This window comes from Schistocerca nitens, chromosome 5 (assembly GCF_023898315.1).
Source record: "Schistocerca nitens isolate TAMUIC-IGC-003100 chromosome 5, iqSchNite1.1, whole genome shotgun sequence".
In the NCBI taxonomy this organism is placed as follows: domain Eukaryota; kingdom Metazoa; phylum Arthropoda; class Insecta; order Orthoptera; family Acrididae; genus Schistocerca; species Schistocerca nitens.
In genome coordinates this window covers 856250823-856272282 of record NC_064618.1, presented here as the reverse complement: position 1 = coordinate 856272282, position 21460 = coordinate 856250823, and the positions used below count along the sequence as shown (strand labels likewise).

Sequence of the window (21460 nt, the reverse complement as noted above, 5' to 3'; positions counted from 1 at the left end):
GCAACAGGTCTACTAAACAGATTGCTTACAACACACTGGTCCGCTCTATTCTGGAGTATTGCTGTGAGGTGTGGGATCGACATCAGGTGGGACTGATGGATCACATCGAAAAAGTACAAAGAAGGACAGCTCATTTTGTATTATCGTGAAATAGGGGAGATAGTGCCACAGACATGATACCTGAATTGGAGTGGCAATCGTTAAAACAAAGGTGTTTTTCATTGCGATGGGATCTTCTCATGAAATTTCAATCACCAGTTTTCTCCTATGATTGCGAAAACATTCTGTTGGAACCCACCTACATAGGGAGAAATGATTATCACAATAAAATAATAGAAACCATGGCTCGCACATAAAAATTTAATTGCTCGTTTTTCCCATGCAGCGTTCGAGATTGGATCAGTAGAGACAGTTTGAAGGTGGTTCATTGAACCCTCTGCCAGGCACTTTATTGTGAATAGCAGAGTAATCACGTAGATGTAGATGTAGAACCAGGGTCCTCCCAAATCCAATTCCAGTGTGCTAACCACTACACCACCTTACCCAGTCATGAATGGCTACGGGGATGGTTGTCTGGTCTGATGGGGCACAATTCAAACTGAACAGTACTGTAAACTGCCACACCTGCATGTACTGGGCTCCTGAAGATCCTCACTTTAACGTGGACAAACATGTTAATCTACTGGATGTTAATCTGTGGTGTGGTCTGTCAACACATGGTTTGATTGGCCCATTCTTCTCTGAAGGTACTGTAACTGCAGAGGTGTTTTTTCATGTGTTGGGAACATCAGTGTTACCTGCCATCTCAGAGGTGTTTGAAAATGAAAGATTTTTCCTTCAACAAGATGGCGCTCCGCCTCACTACCACAGAGATCTTAGGGCCTACTTGAATAAAAATCTACCTGGACGATGGATGGGTCAAAGAGGAGCTGTTGAGTACCCACCATGGTCTCCAGACCTTCCACCTCTTGACTTCTACCTATGGGGGGGGGGGGGGAGGGGGACATTGAAAAGTTTATCAATGAATCACCTTGAAGAATATGGCTTATTGATACATAACCAACATTGATTCCGAAAATATCATTCTTGTGCAAAACAGCTAGCTCTTTATTCCCATGAAGTAATGAGTGCAGTTGACTAGGGATCTCAGATTGATTCCATATTTCTAGATTTCCAGAAGGCTTTTGATACCGTTCCTCACAAGCGACTATTAATCAAACCGCATGCATATGGAGTATCGTCTCAGTTGTGTGACTAGATTCTTGATTTCCTCTCAGGGAGATCACAGCTCATAGTGATAGACGGTACATCATCGAGTAGAACAGAAGTGATATCTGGTGTTCTGCAAGGTAGTGTCACAGGCCCTCTGCTGTTCCTGATTTACGTAAATGATCTGGGTGATAATCTGAGCAGCCCCCTTAGATTTTTTGCAGATGACGCTGTAATTTACCATCTAGTAAAATCATCAGACAATCAATTCCAATTACAAAATGATCTAGAGAGAATTTCTGTATGGTGTGAAAAGTGGCAATTGGCACTAAACCAAGAAAAGTGCGAGGTCATCCACATGGTTACTAAAACAAATCGTATAAATTTTGGGTATTCGTTAAATTGCACAAATCTAAGGGCTGTCAGTTCAACTAAATACCTAGGAATTACAATTATGAGCAACTTAAATTGGAAAGACCACATAGATAATATTGTGGGGAAGGCAAAACAAAGACTGCGCTTTGTTGGCAGAACACTTAGAAGATGCGACAAACCCACTAAAGAGTCAGCCTGCGTTACACTTGTCTGTCCTCTGCTGGAATATTGCTGTACAGTGTGGGATCCTTACCAGGACTGATCATAGTTTGGTCAACAGTTCAGCAGCATCAACATTGCTTGATTTCATTTCTCCGGTTCCCATGCCGTTACAGACAACCCAGTGGAAAAGAACTACTTCATCCAACGTACATCACCCCAGAGTTAACATTTTGGCAAGTCAGGCACTTTTCATTCTTAGTAAAAATTATACTTTAGCGAGAATGATCAGTTAAATTACAGAGAAACAAGAAAACATGTTTACGAAAATTAAGCCTACTTGCAACTGTATGTAAACAAAGCTGTGATGTGCAAAGTTTCTAGACACAACAAATTAAAATTTATGCTGGATTTTGCAAATAAGAATTAAAACAATGAAGGGATGTGCTATACTTAACTTACTGGAAAGAAAAAAGAACAATTAAATGAGATTCTTTAAGTTTACTGTACCAAAATGTAAACAAAAATATGACTGTAACCCTACTTTATGATCTTTTCGCATTTTCTGGAATAATACGCCAAGAGAAGTGAAACCTGTGATGGTGAGCTCAAAGAACACACCAATACACATATTTAATTAGTTATCAGTATTAAACCGAGTTTTATTTCAGACTAAATCACGTATTTGTATGAGAGCACAAAAATCGCATGTCTCGCCTGGTGCAGGGCTACCAACCACAATACTGTTAAATGTCAAGCATCCCTTTTCAAATTTTAGTTAGTGATGGAAACATCACTTCATCGTATATAATTGTGTATGTGTATTTGCACTCTAGCTCACTGCACTGTTCTGAAAGCTACTGCCTAACAATAGCTCAACGCTTCTACTATTCAGTGAGTTGTCTTCTCTACCCCTAAATTGTTTACATCATCATATATCTATAAAGTAGTGGTTTCACCACTAATTCATACTTGAAAACGAATGTTTGATATCCAAAAATGGTCATTTAAAAAAATTTAATTTTGCAAAAGACACTAAGTGTTATTTATACACTCCTGGAAATGGAAAAAAGAACACATTGACACCGGTGTGTCAGACCCACCATACTTGCTCCGGACACTGCGAGAGGGCTGTACAAGCAATGATCACACGCACGGCACAGCGGACACACCAGGAACCGCGGTGTTGGCCGTCGAATGGCGCTAGCTGCGCAGCATTTGTGCACCGCCGCCGTCAGTGTCAGCCAGTTTGCCGTGGCATACGGAGCTCCATCGCAGTCTTTAACACTGGTAGCATGCCGCAACAGCGTGGACGTGAACCGTATGTGCAGTTGACGGACTTTGAGCGAGGGCGTATAGTGGGCATGCGGGAGGCCGGGTGGACGTACCGCCGAATTGCTCAACACGTGGGGTGTGAGGTCTCCACAGTACATCGATATTGTCGCCAGTGGTCGGCGGAAGGTGCACGTGCCCGTCGACCTGGGACCGGACCACAGCGACGCACGGATGCACGCCAAGACCGTAGGATCCTACGCAGTGCCGTAGGGGACCGCACCGCCACTTCCCAGCAAATTAGGGACACTGTTGCTCCTGGGGTATCGGCGAGGACCATTCGCAACCGTCTCCATGAAGCTGGGCTACGGTCCCGCACACCGTTAGGCCGTCTTCCGCTCACGCCCCAACATCGTGCAGCCCGCCTCCAGTGGTGTCGCGACAGGCGTGAATGGAGGGACAAATGGAGACGTGTCGTCTTCAGCGATGAGAGTCGCTTCTGCCTTGGTGCCAATGATGGTCGTATGCGTGTTTGGCGCCGTGCAGGTGAGCGCCACAATCAGGACTGCATACGACCGAGGCACACAGGGCCAACACCCGGCATCATGGTGTGGGGAGCGATCTCCTACACTGGCCGTACACCACTGGTGATTGTCGAGGGGACACTGAATAGTGCACAGTACATCCAAACCGTCATCGAACCCATCATTCTACCATTCCTAGACCGGCAAGGGAACTTGCTGTTCCAACAGGACAATGCACGTCCGCATGTATCCCGTGCCACCCAACGTGCTCTAGAAGGTGTAAGTCAACTACCCTGGGCAGCAAGATCTCTGGATCTGTCCCCCATTGAGCATGTTTGGGACTGGATGAAGCGTCGTCTCACGCGGTCTGCACGTCCAGCACGAACGCTGGTCCAACTGAGGTGCCAGGTGGAAATGGCATGGCAAGCCGTTCCACAGGACTACATCCAGCATCTCTACGATCGTCTCCATGGGAGAATAGCAGCCTGCATTGCTGCGAAAGGTGGATATACACTGTACTAGTGCCGACATTGTGCATGCTCTGTTGCCTGTGTCTATGTGCCTGTGGTTCTGTCAGTGTGATCATGTGATGTATCTGACCCCAGGAATGTGTCAATAATGTTTCCCCTTCCTGGGACAATGAATTCACGGTGTTCTTATTTCAATTTCCAGGAGTGTATATTGTTCACTTGGTGTTACTCCATCTCACCATGGCAGATGTTACCAATATTGTTTCATAGTTACTGTGTCAAATAGAAAACTTTGATACATGTGTTTACTATTGGAAATACATATGCTTCTAAATGTTCATTTTTTGTTATTGTTGCGTTTCAGCTGGGATGAAACACATTTTGGAAAAATGGGAAGCTGGTACATTAATAGGACATTTTTCTTTGATGTGCATCCCCCACTTGGAAAGGTATGTCAAAATGATTATTTTCTTTAAATTAAAAGACATGCCAATTTTAAAATTTGAGCTGTCTGCATTGAACCAGTCAGAAGACTGGTGACTCGAAAAGAAAAATTTTCACGGTTAAAGTGATGGTTTATGCTACAAAAGACAGGGATGGCTAATAGACTGTAAAAGTGTAATGCTCTGCACTAGATATTTTATTTAAAAGAAATAATTTTAACTATTAAAATTAAGACATTATAGTGTAACTGGAGCTTTCATTCTGAAAATGTGATATCAGTGCTAAAGTGTCTTCATAGTGAGTGACTAACCTATAAAAGAAGGCATGAGGAATTTGAAAACTGTAGCAGTAAGACAGGTAAATTTGCTCTTAATTACTGAAATGCTCTATGTCGTGTATCAGTGAGCTATGCCAAGAATTTTTCAGTCACTTTTGTTTACTGATTTTTGTTTACCTTAATGTTTGGCAGTCCACTGGCAGAATGACAATGAAGTTGTTTCATAGATGCAGACACCACCACTAGTCAATTTTTACTGCACTAGTGGAAATCTCATTCTGGCAAATCTGACGTCTATGAAATGACATCCGCTTCCTCTTGAGAGATGTATATACTGTTTTTTGTATTTACAATTCAGAACACTTCAGTTACATATCATTTACAAGCATGCCACAACCTGCAGAAAGACTGTGCTTGTATCCCCATCTTGCAGATCCTGTACCCATCCAAACCCAAGCAGATGCACAAAATAAATGACAATTCCATGCATAATATGTGGGTCACAACTAAGTAACTAACTTGAAAACACTTATACTATTAGAATGTAACAATATATCAATTCCATCCTGGATTTTCCATTGTTTGATTTACACTATTAGAGAAAGACATGGGGTAACACATATCACTTTCCCCATGTGATATGTTACGCCACAATATCTTGGGCTACATAAATTATACAGCTGTTGAAAATATGGGCATAATAAACCATTTTTTGTTCCTGAAACCATTTATGCTGCTATACTATATTTTTCAATTATTTTTTTTTATTTTTTGTATGTCATGTTTGGCCAGTATCAAGTATTTTACTATTTTCAATACATAGAAGAACAATATAAATGAATTTTGGTGAATGGACCTTAAAATAAACTTCAAAAATACCCTAATCAAACAGTACCACATAATATATGTTAAAAACCAATTAAGTACAATTGACTAACCATTACTCACAAAAGTGTGCAATCAGGTATGTCATATCATCATGTAGTATACGATCTGTTAAAACTCCATTTCATTTAACAATTTTGTCATTGGCTACAGAAGAATCATTATTTGTTCACCTTACATTTAAAAAAAATATATAGTAATACAAGTGGACTTTTAGGCACGTAGTGAATGAAATGGAAAAATATAATGTGAAGGACTACTCTTCTGGGTTGTTAGGTTGGCTGGAGGCAGTCTCATCACCCCTAGGGGTAGGGCAGTAGGTGGGAAAGGGATGACATGTAAAAATAATTTAAATAATTCAGTATTAATGTTGAATCCATAGTTTTGAGGACTACTAGTCCTATATCCCAGACAGATTTTTTTTTTGAATGCCCACCAGAACTCTTGGAGGTCAACCCCATCAGGCATTGATATTATGGCAGATGCCATGGCTGCAAAGGGTGCTGTGAGGGTGACAGGGTGAATTGCGGGTGAGACCAGCTCCAGGAAGTGGGACACATAGAAGAACATTGTAACACATGGCTGTCTTATAAACGTGGACATTGTTGCACTGTTTAAACTTTATGTCAGCTACTGAATCACTGCATAGTGTACCTTGGACTGGCATACATTGTTGGACTTAGAGTTTAGTTGCCTTAACAGTGTTTATGCAAGTTTCGTTAACATTTCCCATCTTTAGTTAATGGATTTACACTGAACTTTCTTGTGGACTTGTTTCAGCTGAACTTGGGACAATATATTTCATATCAAGCAATAAAGGGGTTAAATAACAGCACAAAAGCTAGAGCAATTGGTGGCAGTATCAGTGGCATGTCAGTCCACGTTTGCTTGAGCAGTACTCTGTTGATTCATGTGTGTAAGTGATTTTGGGTGTAGTGATGGAAAAGGAGTATTCCACATTGCAGCAAATTATTGATTGCTTTTATTAAACTGAAGAGAAGAACATAAATTTATATTTATTAGATGGAAAGAGATACATAATGAGGATATATTTACTGCATTAGAAAAATTAAACACCTGTACACTCTATACAAAGTAGATGGTTAATTTGTAAAATGTTATAGTGACACTGTTTTCACAGCAAAGGCTCTCATACACTATGACACTGTTTTCACAGCAAAGGCTCTCATACACTATCAGTGGCTAGTGACAAAACATTTTCTAAGTCTGTGTGCAAGAATATGAGTATGCCTTGACACATTTGGAAGTGTTCAAGCCATCCCAAGTCTCCAAAATGTTGGAACAGAATAATCTTCCATGAGTGACCACTTTGTACACTTTTTACTGTAACATGTGTAATTAAGAAAAAGTAATTTTGAATCAATTAAGTAGTGTGGGTAAGAATATTTCCAAAGTACAGAACCTCACTTCATAGTGGAGATGAAATCAGAAAGTTAATTTACTGACACCAGCTGATGCTTGGATGTTTTACTGGACTAGAAAAAGTGATTCAGGCATAATGTGTAAATAAATAATAAATTATCACCACTTGGTAATTTATGTTATCTTTCCAAGGCATACGATTGAGAACATCATACTACTCTGGTAGAAAAACTTAAGTATTATGGAATTGATGGCTTTACACACAACTGGTTTGAATCATATCTAATAAACAGAAAGCAAAAAATCATACTTAGTAATCCAATGTTGAGAGGAAAGAACATTTTAGTGACTAGGGAGAAATAATGGAAGGAATCCCAGAAGGTTCAATTTTGGGTCCATTCCTATTCCTTATGCATGTGTATGACCATCCTTAATTCATCAAGCAGAATTGGTACTTTTTGCAAATGATACTAGTGTTGTAATATATCCCACTAGAGAGAGAGTAACAGAAGAGATTGTAAATGATGTTTTTCCAAAGAATTATTAAGTGCTTCCTTGAAAATGGACTCTCCCTTAATTTTGAGAGAACACACTGTATTCAGTTCTGTACAATAAATAGAGTCATGCCAACAGTTGCTGTAGCATGGCTTATGGAATAATTTTCTGGGGTTACTAATCATTGAGGAACAAAGTACTGAGTGTACAGAAGTGAGCAGTAAGAATAATAACACCCTCAGTTATCATGTAGGCACCTCTTCAAGGAGTTAGGCATTTTAACTGCACCAATACAATACATATATATTTACTAATGAAATTCATGATAAATAATCCATCACAATTTTAGAAGTCCATACCTACAACACTACAGGGGAAAAAAAAAGACTTTTATTACCCATTATTAAAGCTGTCAGTGGCTCAGAAACAAGCTCAACTTGCAGCAACAAAATTTCTTGATCTTTTGCCAATACCATAAAATGTCTGGCAGGTAGTGCAGGAAAGCAGGTTCTGAACCTAGCCTAAAATGGAGTTATTGATTGCTTTTATTAAACTGAAGAGAAGAACATAAATTTATATTTATTAGATGGAAAGAGATACATAATGAGGATATATTTACTGCATTAGAAAAATTAAACACCTGTACACTCTATACAAAGTAGATGGTTAATTTGTAAAATGTTATAGTGACACTGTTTTCACAGCAAAGGCTCTCATACCTTATGACACTGTTTTCACAGCAAAGGCTCTCATACACTATCAGTGGCTAGTGACAAAACATTTTCTAAGTCTGTGTGCAAGAATATGAGTATGCCTTGACACATTTGGAAGTGTTCAAGCCATTCCAAGTCTCCAAAATGTTGGAACAGAATAATCTTCCATGAGTGACCACTTTGTACACTTTTTACTGTAACACGTGTAATTAAGAAAAAGTAATTTTGAATCAATTAAGTAGTGTGGGTAAGAATATTTCCAAAGTACAGAACCTCACTTCATAGTGGAGATGAAATCAGAAAGTTAATTTACTGACACCAGCTGATGCTTGGATGTTTTACTGGACTAGAAAAAGTGATTCAGGCATAATGTGTAAATAAATAATAAATTATCACCACTTGGTAATTTATGTTATCTTTCCAAGGCATACGATTGAGAACATCATACTACTCTGGTAGAAAAACTTAAGTATTATGGAATTGATGGCTTTACACACAATTGGTTTGAATCATATCTAATAAACAGAAAGCAAAAAATCATACTTAGTAATCCAATGTTGAGAGGAAAGAACATTTTAGTGACTAGGGAGAAATAATGGAAGGAATCCCAGAAGGTTCAATTTTGGGTCCATTCCTATTCCTTATGCATGTGTATGACCATCCTTAATTCATCAAGCAGAATTGGTACTTTTTGCAAATGATACTAGTGTTGTAATATATCCCACTAGAGAGAGAGGAACAGAAGAGATTGTAAATGATGTTTTTCCAAAGAATTATTAAGTGCTTCCTTGAAAATGGACTCTCCCTTAATTTTGAGAGAACACACTGTATTCAGTTCTGTACAATAAATAGAGTCATGCCAACAGTTGCTGTAGCATGGCTTATGGAATAATTTTCTGGGGTTACTAATCATTGAGGAACAAAGTACTGAGTGTACAGAAATGAGCAGTAAGAATAATAACACCCTCAGTTATCATGTAGGCACCTCTTCAAGGAGTTAGGCATTTTAACTGCACCAATACAATACGTATATATTTACTAATGAAATTCATGATAAATAATCCATCACAATTTTAGAAGAAGAGTGATGTCCATACCTACAACACTACAGGGAAAAAAAAAAAGACTTTTATTACCCATTATTAAAGCTGTCAGTGGCTCAGAAACAAGCTCATCTTGCAGCAACAAAATTTCTTGATCTTTTGCCAATACCATAAAATGTCTGGCAGGTAGTGCAGGAAAGCAGGTTCTGAACCTAGCCTAAAATCACTTTTCCTAGACAACTCCTTCCATTCCACAGACGAATTTTTAGTGAAAAACTGGTAGCATAGGGAAAAAAGAAAAAAATCCTTGTGTAGTTGCATGATTAAGACTGAAAAAATAATATGTTTATTAATGTCAATACTAACTGTGTATACATATCCTGTAATCTGACTCATTCCACATGGTTTTGATAAAAAATCGTTCAGATTATCTATGGAACCTGTAACTAACTAACTAACTGCCACTGGAAAAGAATTTTCAAAATTCGGTTTTCATCTTCTAGAAGTTCTGTGTAAATGTAATGTGTAGGAAATTTCTTTATGATGATACAATACTGTATGTGAAGAAGATGCTGACCTAGTTGAAGGGACTGTCTTATCATGAAAGTGAGAGGATGAGACAATTTGATAACATGGGATTGTTTGCTATTAACAAGATCGGACTCTTAAGTGTTAAAGATTAGTGAGTTCTAGCAAGCAAATTTCTAAACCACTGAGCTGGAAATCCTTAGTACCAGAGATAGAAAAAAGAAAGAAAAAACTGGACAATGGCTGGTTTGTGGGTGATACCATGAGTCTTTCAAGTCAATCTACTGTCCATTCACCTGGCTGTGTGTCCCACCAACCTTCCATTTAATATTCATCATAGACATATTTTTGATCTGTTTGTTTACCTATTTACTAAAATGCAGACTATCACGACCGGAAATATCATGTCCATTATAATTATCCGGGCTGATATGCCGTGGTCGGTTGATGAATTTCGTGTCGATTCCCAACATTTCGTCTCCGACTGTGGGAGACATCTTCAAGGGGGTCCGTAGCTCAATGGAAGGTCCAACACACCCACTGGCCAGTCTGGATGATTGACTGACCTGGCCTTGCAACATTAACAAAAACGGCCTTGCTGTGCTGGTACTGCGGATGGCTGAAAGCAAGGGGAAACTACGGTCATAATTTTTTCCGAGGGCATGCAGCTTTACTGTATGGATAAATGATGATGGCGTCCTCTTGGGTAAAATATTCCGGAGGTAAAATAGTCCCCCATTCGGATCTCTGGGCGGGGACTACTCAGGAGGACATCGGTATCAGGAAAAAGAAAACTGGCGTTCTACAGATCGGAGCGTGGAACGTCAGATCCCTTAACCGGGCAGGTAGATTAGAAAATTTGAAAAGGGAAATGGATAGGTTAAAGTTAGATATAGTGGGAATTAGCAAAGTTCGGTGGCAGGAGGAACAAGACTTTTGGTTAGGTGAATACAGGGTTATAAACACAAAATCAAATAGGGGTAATGCAGGAGTAGGATTAATAATGAATAAAAAAATAGGTTTGCGGGTAAGCTACTACAAACAGCATAGTGAACGCATTATTGTGGCCAAGATAGACATGAAGCCCACGCCTACTACAGTAGTAGAAGTTTATATGCCAACTAGCTCTGTAGATGATGAAGAAATTGAAGAAATGTATGATGAGATAAAAGAAATTATTCAGGTAGTGAAGGGAGAAGAAAATTTAATAGTCATGGGTGACTGGAATTCGAGAGTAGGAAAAGGGAGAGAAGGAAACATAGTAGGTGAATATGGATTGGGGCTAAGAAATGAAAGAGGAAGTCGCCTGGTAGAGTTTTGCACAGAGCATAACTTAATCATAGCTAACACTTGGTTCAAGAATCATGAAAGAAGGTTGTGTACATGGAAGAATCCTGGAAATACTAGAAGGTATCAGATAGATTATATAATGGTAAGACAGAGATTTAGGAACCAGGTTTTAAATTGTAAGACATTTCCAGGGGCAGATGTGGACTCTGACCACAATCTGTTGGTTATGAACTGTAGATTAAAACTGAATAAACTGCAAAAAGGTGGGAATTTAAGGAGATGGGACCTGGATAAACTGAAAGAATGAGAGGTTGTAGAGAGTTTCAGGGAGAGCATAAGGGAACAATTGACAGGAATGGGGGAAGGAACTACAGTAGAAGAAGAATGGGTAGCTCTCAGGTATGAAGTAGTGAAGGCAGCAGAGGATCAAGTAGGTAAAAAGACGAGGGCTAGTAGATCTCCTTGGGTAACAGAAGAAATATTGAATTTAATTGATGAAAGGAGAAAATATAAAAATGCAGTAAATGAAGCAGGCAAAAAGGAATACAGACATCTCAAAAATGAGATCGACAGGAAGTCCAAATAGCTAAGCAGGGATGGCTAGAGGACAAATGTAAGGATGTAGAGGCTTATCTCACTAGGGGTAAGATAGATACTGTCTACAGGAAAATTAAAGAGACCTTTGGAGGAAAGAGAACCACTTGTATGAATATCAAGAGCTCAGATGGAAACCCAGTTCTAAACAAAGAAGGGAAAGAAGGAGTATATAGAGGGTCTATACAAGGGTGATGTACTTGAGGACAATATTGTGGAAATGGAAGAGGATGTAGATGAAGATGAAATGGGAGATACGATACTGCGTGAAGAGTTTGACAGAGCACTGAAAGACCTGAGTCGAAACAAGGCCCCGGGAGTAGACAACATTCCATTAGAACTACTGACGGCCTTGGGAGAGCCAGTCCTGACAAAACTCTACCATCTGGTGAGCAAGATGTATGAGACAGGCGGAATACCCTCAGACTTCAAGAAGAATATAATAATTCCAATCCCAAAGAAAGCAGGTGTTGACAGATGTGAAAATTACCGAACTATCAGTTTAATAAGTCACAGCTGCAAAATACTAACGTGAATTCTTTACAGACGAATGGAAAAACTGGTGGAAGCAGACTTCGGGGAAGATCAGTTTGGATTCCGTAGAAATGTTGGAACACGTGAGGCAATACTGACCTTACAACTTATCTTAGAAGAAAGATTTAGGAAAGGCAAACCTACATTTCAAGCATTTGTAGACTTAGAGAAAGCTTTTGACAATGTTGACTGGAATACTCTCTTTCAAATTCTAAAGGTGGCAGGGGTAAAATACAGGGAGCGAAAGGCTATTTACAATTTGTACAGAAACCAGATGGCAGGTATAAGAGTCGAGGGGCATGAAAGGGAAGCAGTGGTTGGGAAGGGAGTGAGACAGGGTTGTAGCCTCTCCCCGATGTTATTCAATCTGTATATTGAGCAAACAGTAAAGGAAACAAAAGAAAAATTCGGAGTAGGTATTAAAATCCATGGAGAAGAAATAAAACTTTTGAGGTTCGCCGATGACATTGTAATTCTATCAGAGACGGCAAAGGACTTGGAAGAGCCATTGAACGGAATGGACAGTGTCTTGAAAGGAGGATATAAGATGAGCATCAACAAAAGCAAAACGAGCATAATGGAATGTGGTCGAATTAAGTCGGGTGATGCTGAGGGAATTAGATTAGGAAATGATACACTTAAAGTAGTAAAGGAGTTTTGCTATTTGGGGAGCAAAATAACTGATGTTGGTCAAAGTAGAGAAGATATAAAATGTAGACTGGCAATGGCAAGGAAAGCGGTCCTGAAGAAGAGAAATTTGTTAACATCGAGTATAGATTTAAGTGTCAGGAAGTCATTTCTGAAAGTATTTGTATGGAGTGTAGCCATGTATGGAAGTGAAACATGGACGATAAATAGTTTGGAGAAGAAGAGAATAGAAGATTTCGAAATGTGGTGCTACAGAAGAGTGCTGAAGATTAGATAGGTAGATCACATAACTAATGATGAAGTATTGAATAGAATTGGGGAGAAGAGGAGTATGTGGCACAACTTGACAAAAAGAAGGGACCGGTTAGTAGGACATGTTCTGAGGCATCAAGGGATCACAAATTTAGCATTGGAGGGCAGTGTGGAGGGTGAAAATCGTAGAGGGAGACCTAGAGATGTGAATACACTAAGCAGATTCAGAAGGGTGTGGGTTGCAGTAAGTACTGGGAGATGAAGAAGCTTGCACAGGATAGGGTAGCATGGAGAGCTGCATCAAACCAGTCTCAGGACTGAAGACCACAACAACAAACAACAATAATAAAATTATAAAATCATCATGTCTGTTTGAACACACAAATCTCCAGACCTATTACACAAATTTTGTGTGTGTGTGTGTGTGGGGGGGGGGGGGGGGGGGGCGTGCATGTGTGCACACACTCCACTTGCTGCGCTGGTTTAGAATATGGGTAGTGCACAAAAATCTATGAGACCAAATGTTAAATTTTAAACAGTCCAAATCAACTGAAACCTTGCTCTCTCAGAGCTTGTATGCAGACAACCATTTGAGGCACATGTTCATGGTAGCTACTAACTGCACAATGTAAACCATCATGAAACTCTGGCACTGTCTTGTTGACTGACTGTTACACACATAGTTGACAAAATGACTGAGCCATGAGGTTTCTGCAGGTGTGATTATATAGTCTTAGTGCAGGCCAAGAAATGGAGCGACCATTTCTAAACTGCCAGTGCACCTGCCCCCGTGTTCTAAAAGTACGCTCTTGGCACACTAAATTTATGTAACTTTCCAAATTGAAATTTCATTGACAGTCTAATTTTTCCTATTGTGAGTCTTTCTGTAGGGGTCATTTCATTTAAATTTTGTTTATACACTGCTGGCCACCCAAAATTCAGCATCCTGAAAGAAGCATACAAATCAGGTGAAAACTGCAGCATGTGTTTGTGGAAACGAGAAATGCACACGATTAGCATTTTGGTCGAGGTGCAGTGCATAGGTGCCAGTAGCACCACATAGAAGTGCTATATAAAGGGTGAACAAATCGTCATGTGAATGCACTGGAATTGTTCTGTCATTTGGTTGTTTTGCATAAGCAGATTCAGTAGAGAAAAGTGAGTGCCTTTTTAGCATGTTTCGGACGTCAACTGAGGAATAGTAGTTGCTTATAGGGATTGCAGATTATCTTTCGAAGAAGTTGGTGATCATATTGGACAGAACCAAGCAACTGTGATGTGGATCTGTAATTTCTGGATGCAGAATGGAACAATGGATCAACAGGACCAATTGCCCTCACCTCATTGCACCACTACATGTGATGACAGGCATGTTGTGCACATGGCAGTGGTGGATTGCTCTGCCACATCACGAGCTGTATCACAACAATTTTGATCTGTTGTGCAACATGCAGTGTCCACAATTACCATTCACTGTTGTTTGCTGCAGAGTGGACTGTCCACAAGACGTCCATTGCTGCATTTACCACTGAGTTAGTGCCACAGGTGTTTGTGCTGGCAATGGTGTGTTGAACAACAGACATGGGCAACTGAATGGAACAACATTGTTACTACCAACGAATCCTGATTCTGCCTGTGCCACAATGATGGTCGGATTAGAGCCTGGAGACACCATGGTGAGAGACTGTTGAACAGTTGCCTTGTGCATCACCTTACTGGTCCTGCATCCAGTACTATGGTTTGGGGTGGTATTGGATTCTGCTCCCGCAACCCCCTAGTACACATTACCAGTAGGCTAACCAGCCAGCATTACATCTACCAAGTGTTGGAGCCTGTTGTCCTCCCATACCTTCAGAGCTTGCTGATGGCTGCATTGCAACACAATAATGCATGACCACCTATAGAACACATCAGATTGCATTGCTGCCTTGGCCTCCCCGTTCTCCAGATCTCTTGCCTATCAAAAATGTCTGGTCAATGATTGCGGAATGACTGGCCCAGAACATGCCACACACTGCTACACCAGATCAGCTATGGCAATATGTGCAAGCAGCATGCACTGCTACACCCCAACATCACATCCAGAGCCTCTTCGATTTAATGCTGAACGTGTAGCAGCAGCTATAGCCAGTTATGACGACTACACTCAATAGTGATTTTATCATCTTCCTCACTTCACATGGAGCCATATTTTCAATCACATGATCATTGTACAATGTGCTATCTCCCAAATCAATTTGGATGTGGTATCTCCAGTCCTTCTTGTTGTTGCATTTCGGATGGCCAACTGTGTATATCATAATAAATATAGTTGGTATGGTGTTTTAAATGAAACTTCATGTGGTCTTTATCCTCTGAGCTGTCCTTTCTGTCTTTGCTGCACCCATTTAAATTACATTAATCCTTTTGAAATTGGTACATCAGACTCATTTTCTAGACAGAATATGGTGCTGTAACCTCTGTATTCTAACTTATACGTAAAATTGTTAAAAGTAATCTTACAGGACACTTCTGTATAATATAAACACAGAAAACCGCTACCAGTCACTTTTTTAAAATGGTTATTTATTCCATAAACCAGTCTTTGAACCTGAAGATGAGCCTGAATTGGTTTGAAAGGTTCATGGAATAAATAACTGTTTCAAAAAAGTGACTGGTTGCAGTTTTTTGTATTTATATTAAATAAACAGTCACAGGTTCTTAAACATCTGTAATGGATAAGCCCAATGTACTGCTGTACAATTTTCATACCAAAATACACATACTATTAAGAAGTCAACTCTGTATCTTGAAATTCACCTGGATGTAAAACTTCATAAAAATTGATTTTTGGAGAAACTATTTATCTGGTGATGTTCAAATTCTAGATTCATTACTTTTACATGTTTATACACAATTTTATTATCAATTTACATGTGTTTTGATGTTGTGGTCTTCAATCCAGAGACAGTTCTCCATGCTTCTCTATCCTGAGCAAGCCTCTTCATCTCCGAATAAGTACTGCAATCCTTCTGAATCTGCTTAGTGTATTTATTTCTTGGTCTCTCTCTGTGATTTTTACCCTCCACACTTGCCTCCAATTTTAAATTGGTGATCCATTGATGCTTCAGAATGTGTCCTCCCAACTGATCCCTCCCCCTAGACACATTGTGCCACAATTTCCTCTTCTCCCCAAATCTATTCATTACCTCCTCATTAGTTACATGATCTACCCACCTAATCTTCAGCATTCTTTTGTAGCACCACATTTCAAAAGCTTCTATTCTCTTCTTGTCTACACCGTTTATCATCCGTGTTTCACTTTCATACATGGCTACACTCCATACAAATACATCCATAAAAGACTTCCTGACACTTAAATCTATACTCGATGTTAACAAATTTCTCTTCTTCAGAAACGCTTTCCTTGCCATTGCCAGTCTACATTTTATAGTCTCTCTCTGACCATCATCAGTTATTTTTCTCCCCAAATAGCAAAACTGATTTACTACTCTCAGTGTCTCATTTACTAATCTAATTCCTTCAGCATCACCTGATTTAATTTGACTACATTCCATTATCCTCGTTTTGTTTGTGTTGATGTTCATCTTATATCCTCCTTTCCAGGCACTGTCCATTGCATTCAGCTGCTGTTCCAGGTCCTTCGCTGTCTCAGACAGAATTACGATGTCATCAGCAAACCTCAAAGTTTTTATTTCTTCTCCATGGATTTTAATTCTTAGTAATTTTTTTTCTTTTGTTTCCTTTATTGCTTGTTCAATATACATATTGAATAACATTGGGGATAAACTACAACCATGTCTCACTCTCTTCTCAACCACTGCTTCTCTTTCATGCCCCTCGACCCTTGCAACTGCCATCTGGTTTCTGTACAAATTGTAAATAGACTTTTTCTTCCTGTATTTTACACCTGCCACCTTCAGAATTTGAATGAGAGTATTCCAGTCAAAATTGTGAAATTTCTTTATGTCTACAAATGCGAGAAATGTAGGTTTGCCTTTCCTTAACCTACCTTCTAAGATGAGTCGTAGGGTCTGTATTGCCTCGCGTGTTCGAACATTTCTGCAGAATCCAAACTGATCTTCCCAGAGGTCAGCTTCTACCACTTTTTCCATTCGTTTGTAAAGGATTCATGTTAGTATTTTGCACACATGACTTATTAAACTGATAGTTCGATAATTTTCACAGAAGTTGCAAGGCATTTTGCCAGTTTCATACATCTTGCTCACCAGATGGAATGTTGTCTACTCCTGGGACCTTGTTTTGACTTAGGTCTTTCAGTGCTCTCTCAAATTCTTCTTGCAGTGTCATATCTCTCATTTCATCCTCATCTACATCCTCTTCCATTTCCATAATATTGCCCTCAAGTACATTGCTATTGTATAGATTCTCTATGTACTCTTTCCACCTTTCTGCTTTCCCTTTCTTGCTTAGGACTGGTTTCCCATCTATGCTCTTGAGATTCATTTGTGCTCTAGCCATCCCTGATTAGCCATTTTACACTTTCTGTCGATCTCATTTTTGAGACATTTGTATTCCCTTTCACCTGCTTCATTTGCTGCATTTTTATATTTTCTCCTTTCATCAATTAAATTCGGTATCTCTTCTGTTACCCAAAGATTTCTGCTAGCCCTCATTTTTTTACCTACTTGATCCTCTTCTGCCTTCACTATTTCATCTCTCAAAGCTACCCATTCTTCTTCTACTGCATTTCTTTCCCCTGATCTTGTCAACAGTTACCTAATGATCTCTCTGAAACTCTCTACAACCTCTGGTTCTTTCAGTTTGTCCAGGTCGCATCGCCTTAAATTCCTGCCTTTTTTACAGTTTCTTCAGTGTTAATCTGCAGTTCATAACCAATAAATTGTGGTCAGAGTCCACATCTGCTCCCTGTAACTGTCTTACAATTTAAAACCTGATTCCCAAATCTTTGTCTTACCATTATATAATCTATCTAGAACCCTCCAGTGTCTCCATGCCTCTTCCATGTATACAATCTTCTTTCATGATTCTTAACCCAAGTGTTAGCTATGATTAAGTTATGCTCTGTGCAAAATTCTACCAGGCGGCTTCCTCTTTCATTCCTTACCCCCAGTCCATATTCACATACTATGTTTCCTTCTCCCTTTTCCTATAATTGTATTCCAGTCCCCCATGACTATTAAATTTTCATCTCTCTTAACTATCTGAATAATTTCATCATACTTTTCTTCAACTTCTTCATCATCTGCAGATCTATTTGGCATATAAACTTGTGCTACTGTGGTAGGTGTGGGCTTCATGTCTATTTTGACTACAATAATGTGTTTACTATGCTGTTCATAGTAGCTTATCCACATTCCTATTTTTTTTTACTCCTTATTAAACCTTCTCATGGATTACCGTAATTTGATTTTGCATTTATAGCCCTATATTCACCTGACCAGAAGTCTTGTTCCTCCTGCCACTGAACTTCACTAATTCCCACTGTATCTAACTTTAACGTATCCATTTCCATTTTTTAAATTTTCTAACCTACCTGCTGGATTAAGGGAAATTTCACTCTCCGATCCATAGAACGCCAGTTTTGTTTCTCCTGATAACTACATCCTCCCGAGTAATTTCTGCCCAGAGATCCGAATGGGGGACTATTTTACCTCCATAATATTTTGACCAAGAGGACATCATCATTTAATCATACAGTAAAGCTGCATGCTCTTGGGAAAAATTATGGCTGTAGTTTCCTCTTGCTTTCAGCCATTCACAGTACCAGCACAGCAAGGCCAGTTTGGTTGATGTTACAAGCACAGATCAGTCAATCATCTAGACTGTTGCCCCTGCCACCACTGAAAAGGCTGCTGCCCCTCTTCAGGAACCACACAGTTGTCTGGCCTCTCAACCCCTCCGTTCTGGTTGCACATACAGTACAGCTATCTTTATCGCTGAGGCATGCAAGCCTTCCCACCAATGGCAACTTCCATGGTTCATGGGGTTACATGATTATAAAAATATTAAAATTTTACATATGCAATTGCATAATGTTATGGCTGCCACACAAACATGATCAGTGGAAGATAATATATGATCTGCATGTCAATGACTATTCCCAATTTGTCTCTGTTACTAGTGAACATTAAGAACAGAGCCAGAAAGAAAAAGTACTGTGTTAAATAATGGAAAATCCAGGATGGAATGTAACAATCTTATGAAAAGGATAGTTGCTACTCACCATATAGCAGAGATGCTGAGTCACAGATAGTTACAACAAAAAGACTGTCACAAAATAAGCTTTCAGCTGACAAGGACTTTGTCAAAAATAGACAATTGACACACACACACACGACTGCAGTCTCTGGCAGTTGAAGCCATACTGCGAGCAGCTGCAGCAGCAGTGCATGGTGGGAGAGGCAACTGGGTGGGGGTTGTAGAAGGTTGGAGTGGGGAGGGGAGGGATAGCAGAGTAGGGGTGGGGGACAGTAAAGTGCTGCTGGCAGTGTGTAGAGACAAGGTGCATTCGGGAGGTTATATGGAGGGTGGGGTAAGGAAGGGGGTAGTGGAAAAAGAGAGAAGTAAAAAGACTAGGTGTTTTGGTGGAATAGAGGGCTGAGTAGTGCTGGAATGGGAACAGGGAAGGGGCTAGATGGATAAGGACAATGACTAACGAAGGTTGAGGCCAGCAGGTACGGGAGCTCAGGATATATTGCAGAAAGAGTTGGTGGGAAGGATCCACATGGCATAGGCTGTGAAGCAGTCATTAAAATGAAGGATATCATGTTGGGCGTCATTAAAATGAAGGATATCATGTTGGGCGGTGTGGTCAGCAACAGGGTGGTCTACTTGTTTCTTGGCCACAGTTTGTCCATGGCCATTCATGCGGACAGACAGCTTGTTGGTTGTCATGCCCACATAGAATGCAGCATGATGGTTGCAGCTTAGCTTGTAGATCACATTACTGGTTTCACAGGTAGCCCTGCCTTTGATGGGTTAGGTGATGTCTGTGACTGGGCTGGAGCAGGTGATGGTAGGAGGATGTATGGGACAGGTCTTGCGTCTAGGTCTATTACAGGGATATGATTCGTGAGGTAAGTGGTTGGGAGCAGGGGTTGTGTATGGATGGATGAGTATATTGTGTAGGTTTGGTGGATGGCAGAATACCACTGTGGGAGGGGTGGGAAGGATAGTGGGCAGGATATTTCTCATTTGAGGGCACAATGGGAGGTAGTCATAGCATGGCAGAGAATGAAATTCAGTTGCTCCAGTCCTGGGTGGTACTGAGTTATTAGAGGAATGCTCCTCTGTGGCCGGGCAGTAAGACTTTGGAAGGTGATGGGTGCATGGAAAGATAAGGTATGGGAATTTGTTTTTGTACAAGGTTGGAAGCACAATTACAGTTTGTGAAGGCCTCAGTGAGACCCTCGGTATTTATCAAGAGAGACTGCTCATCACTGCAGATGCGATAACCGTGGGCAGCTAGGCTGTATGAAAGGGACTCCTTGGTATGGAACTGGTGGCAGCTGTTGAATTGAGGTGTTGCTGGTGGTTTGCAGGTTTGATATGGACATTGACGTAGCCGTCTCTGGGGTGGAATGTCAGCTAGCCTAATTGAGTGCTGTGCAACTGGTATTCTGTGTTTGTTCACAGAGACAACATTCAGTCAACTGCACAACCACACCAAACATTTTTCACTCATAGGTATGTTAAGTGACTTATCAGCCTTTGCGATATGGAGGACAAATAGTTGTCAGGTCTGAGAACAAATATCTGACAGGTCATCCGAGAGTATAACAAGGGATCAATAGTTTCTTAACTCCACCCACCATTTTACATCTGCCACTGCAGTATAGAAATCTTTGAGAAGGATTCATAGGAAAAACACTACATGTTCATTGTCTGTTTTATGATCTGATGTTAAGTCTGGTTTCAGTGGCCACAGACAGTGGCCATTTGTGTGCGTGTGTTTTTTGTCTATATTTGACAAAGGTCTTGTTGGCCGAAAGCTCACTTTCTAACAGTCTTTTTGTTGTGTCTATCTGTGTTTCAGCATCTACACTATATGGTGAGTAGCAACTATTCTGTTCATAATATTGTTACATTTCATCCTGGATGTTCCATTGTTTGATTATGGTATAATGAAGTCCTCAAAATATTACAGAAAGAGGTCACTCAGTCTGTAGTATAGTACCTTCAAGTCACAGCATTTTCTTAGAGTTCAGAGCGAGGTTTTCAAGAATACCAAAAAGCAATGGGGAGGAGGGTACCACTTTCAGTTCTAGCAATGAAGAACTATAGAATCTTGTTGTCAACAATTGATAATACTTTGAAGACAGTAGTAACATTCATAAATATTATACTAGAAGAATAAATTACTTTTATTCTCCATATTCAG

General features: G+C 39.9%; 1 protein-coding gene across 2 annotated transcripts in view; it reads left to right on the top strand.

Annotated features, from left to right (window-relative positions):
- Positions 1-21460, top strand: part of LOC126259276 (protein O-mannosyl-transferase 2) — a 196944-nt gene that overhangs the window by 67479 nt on the left and 108005 nt on the right. For both annotated transcript variants that reach the window (XM_049955918.1, XM_049955917.1), the window contains exon 3: positions 4374-4458. In XM_049955918.1, the coding sequence (XP_049811875.1) occupies positions 4374-4458 (85 nt within the window). The remainder of the gene's footprint in view (positions 1-4373; positions 4459-21460) is intronic.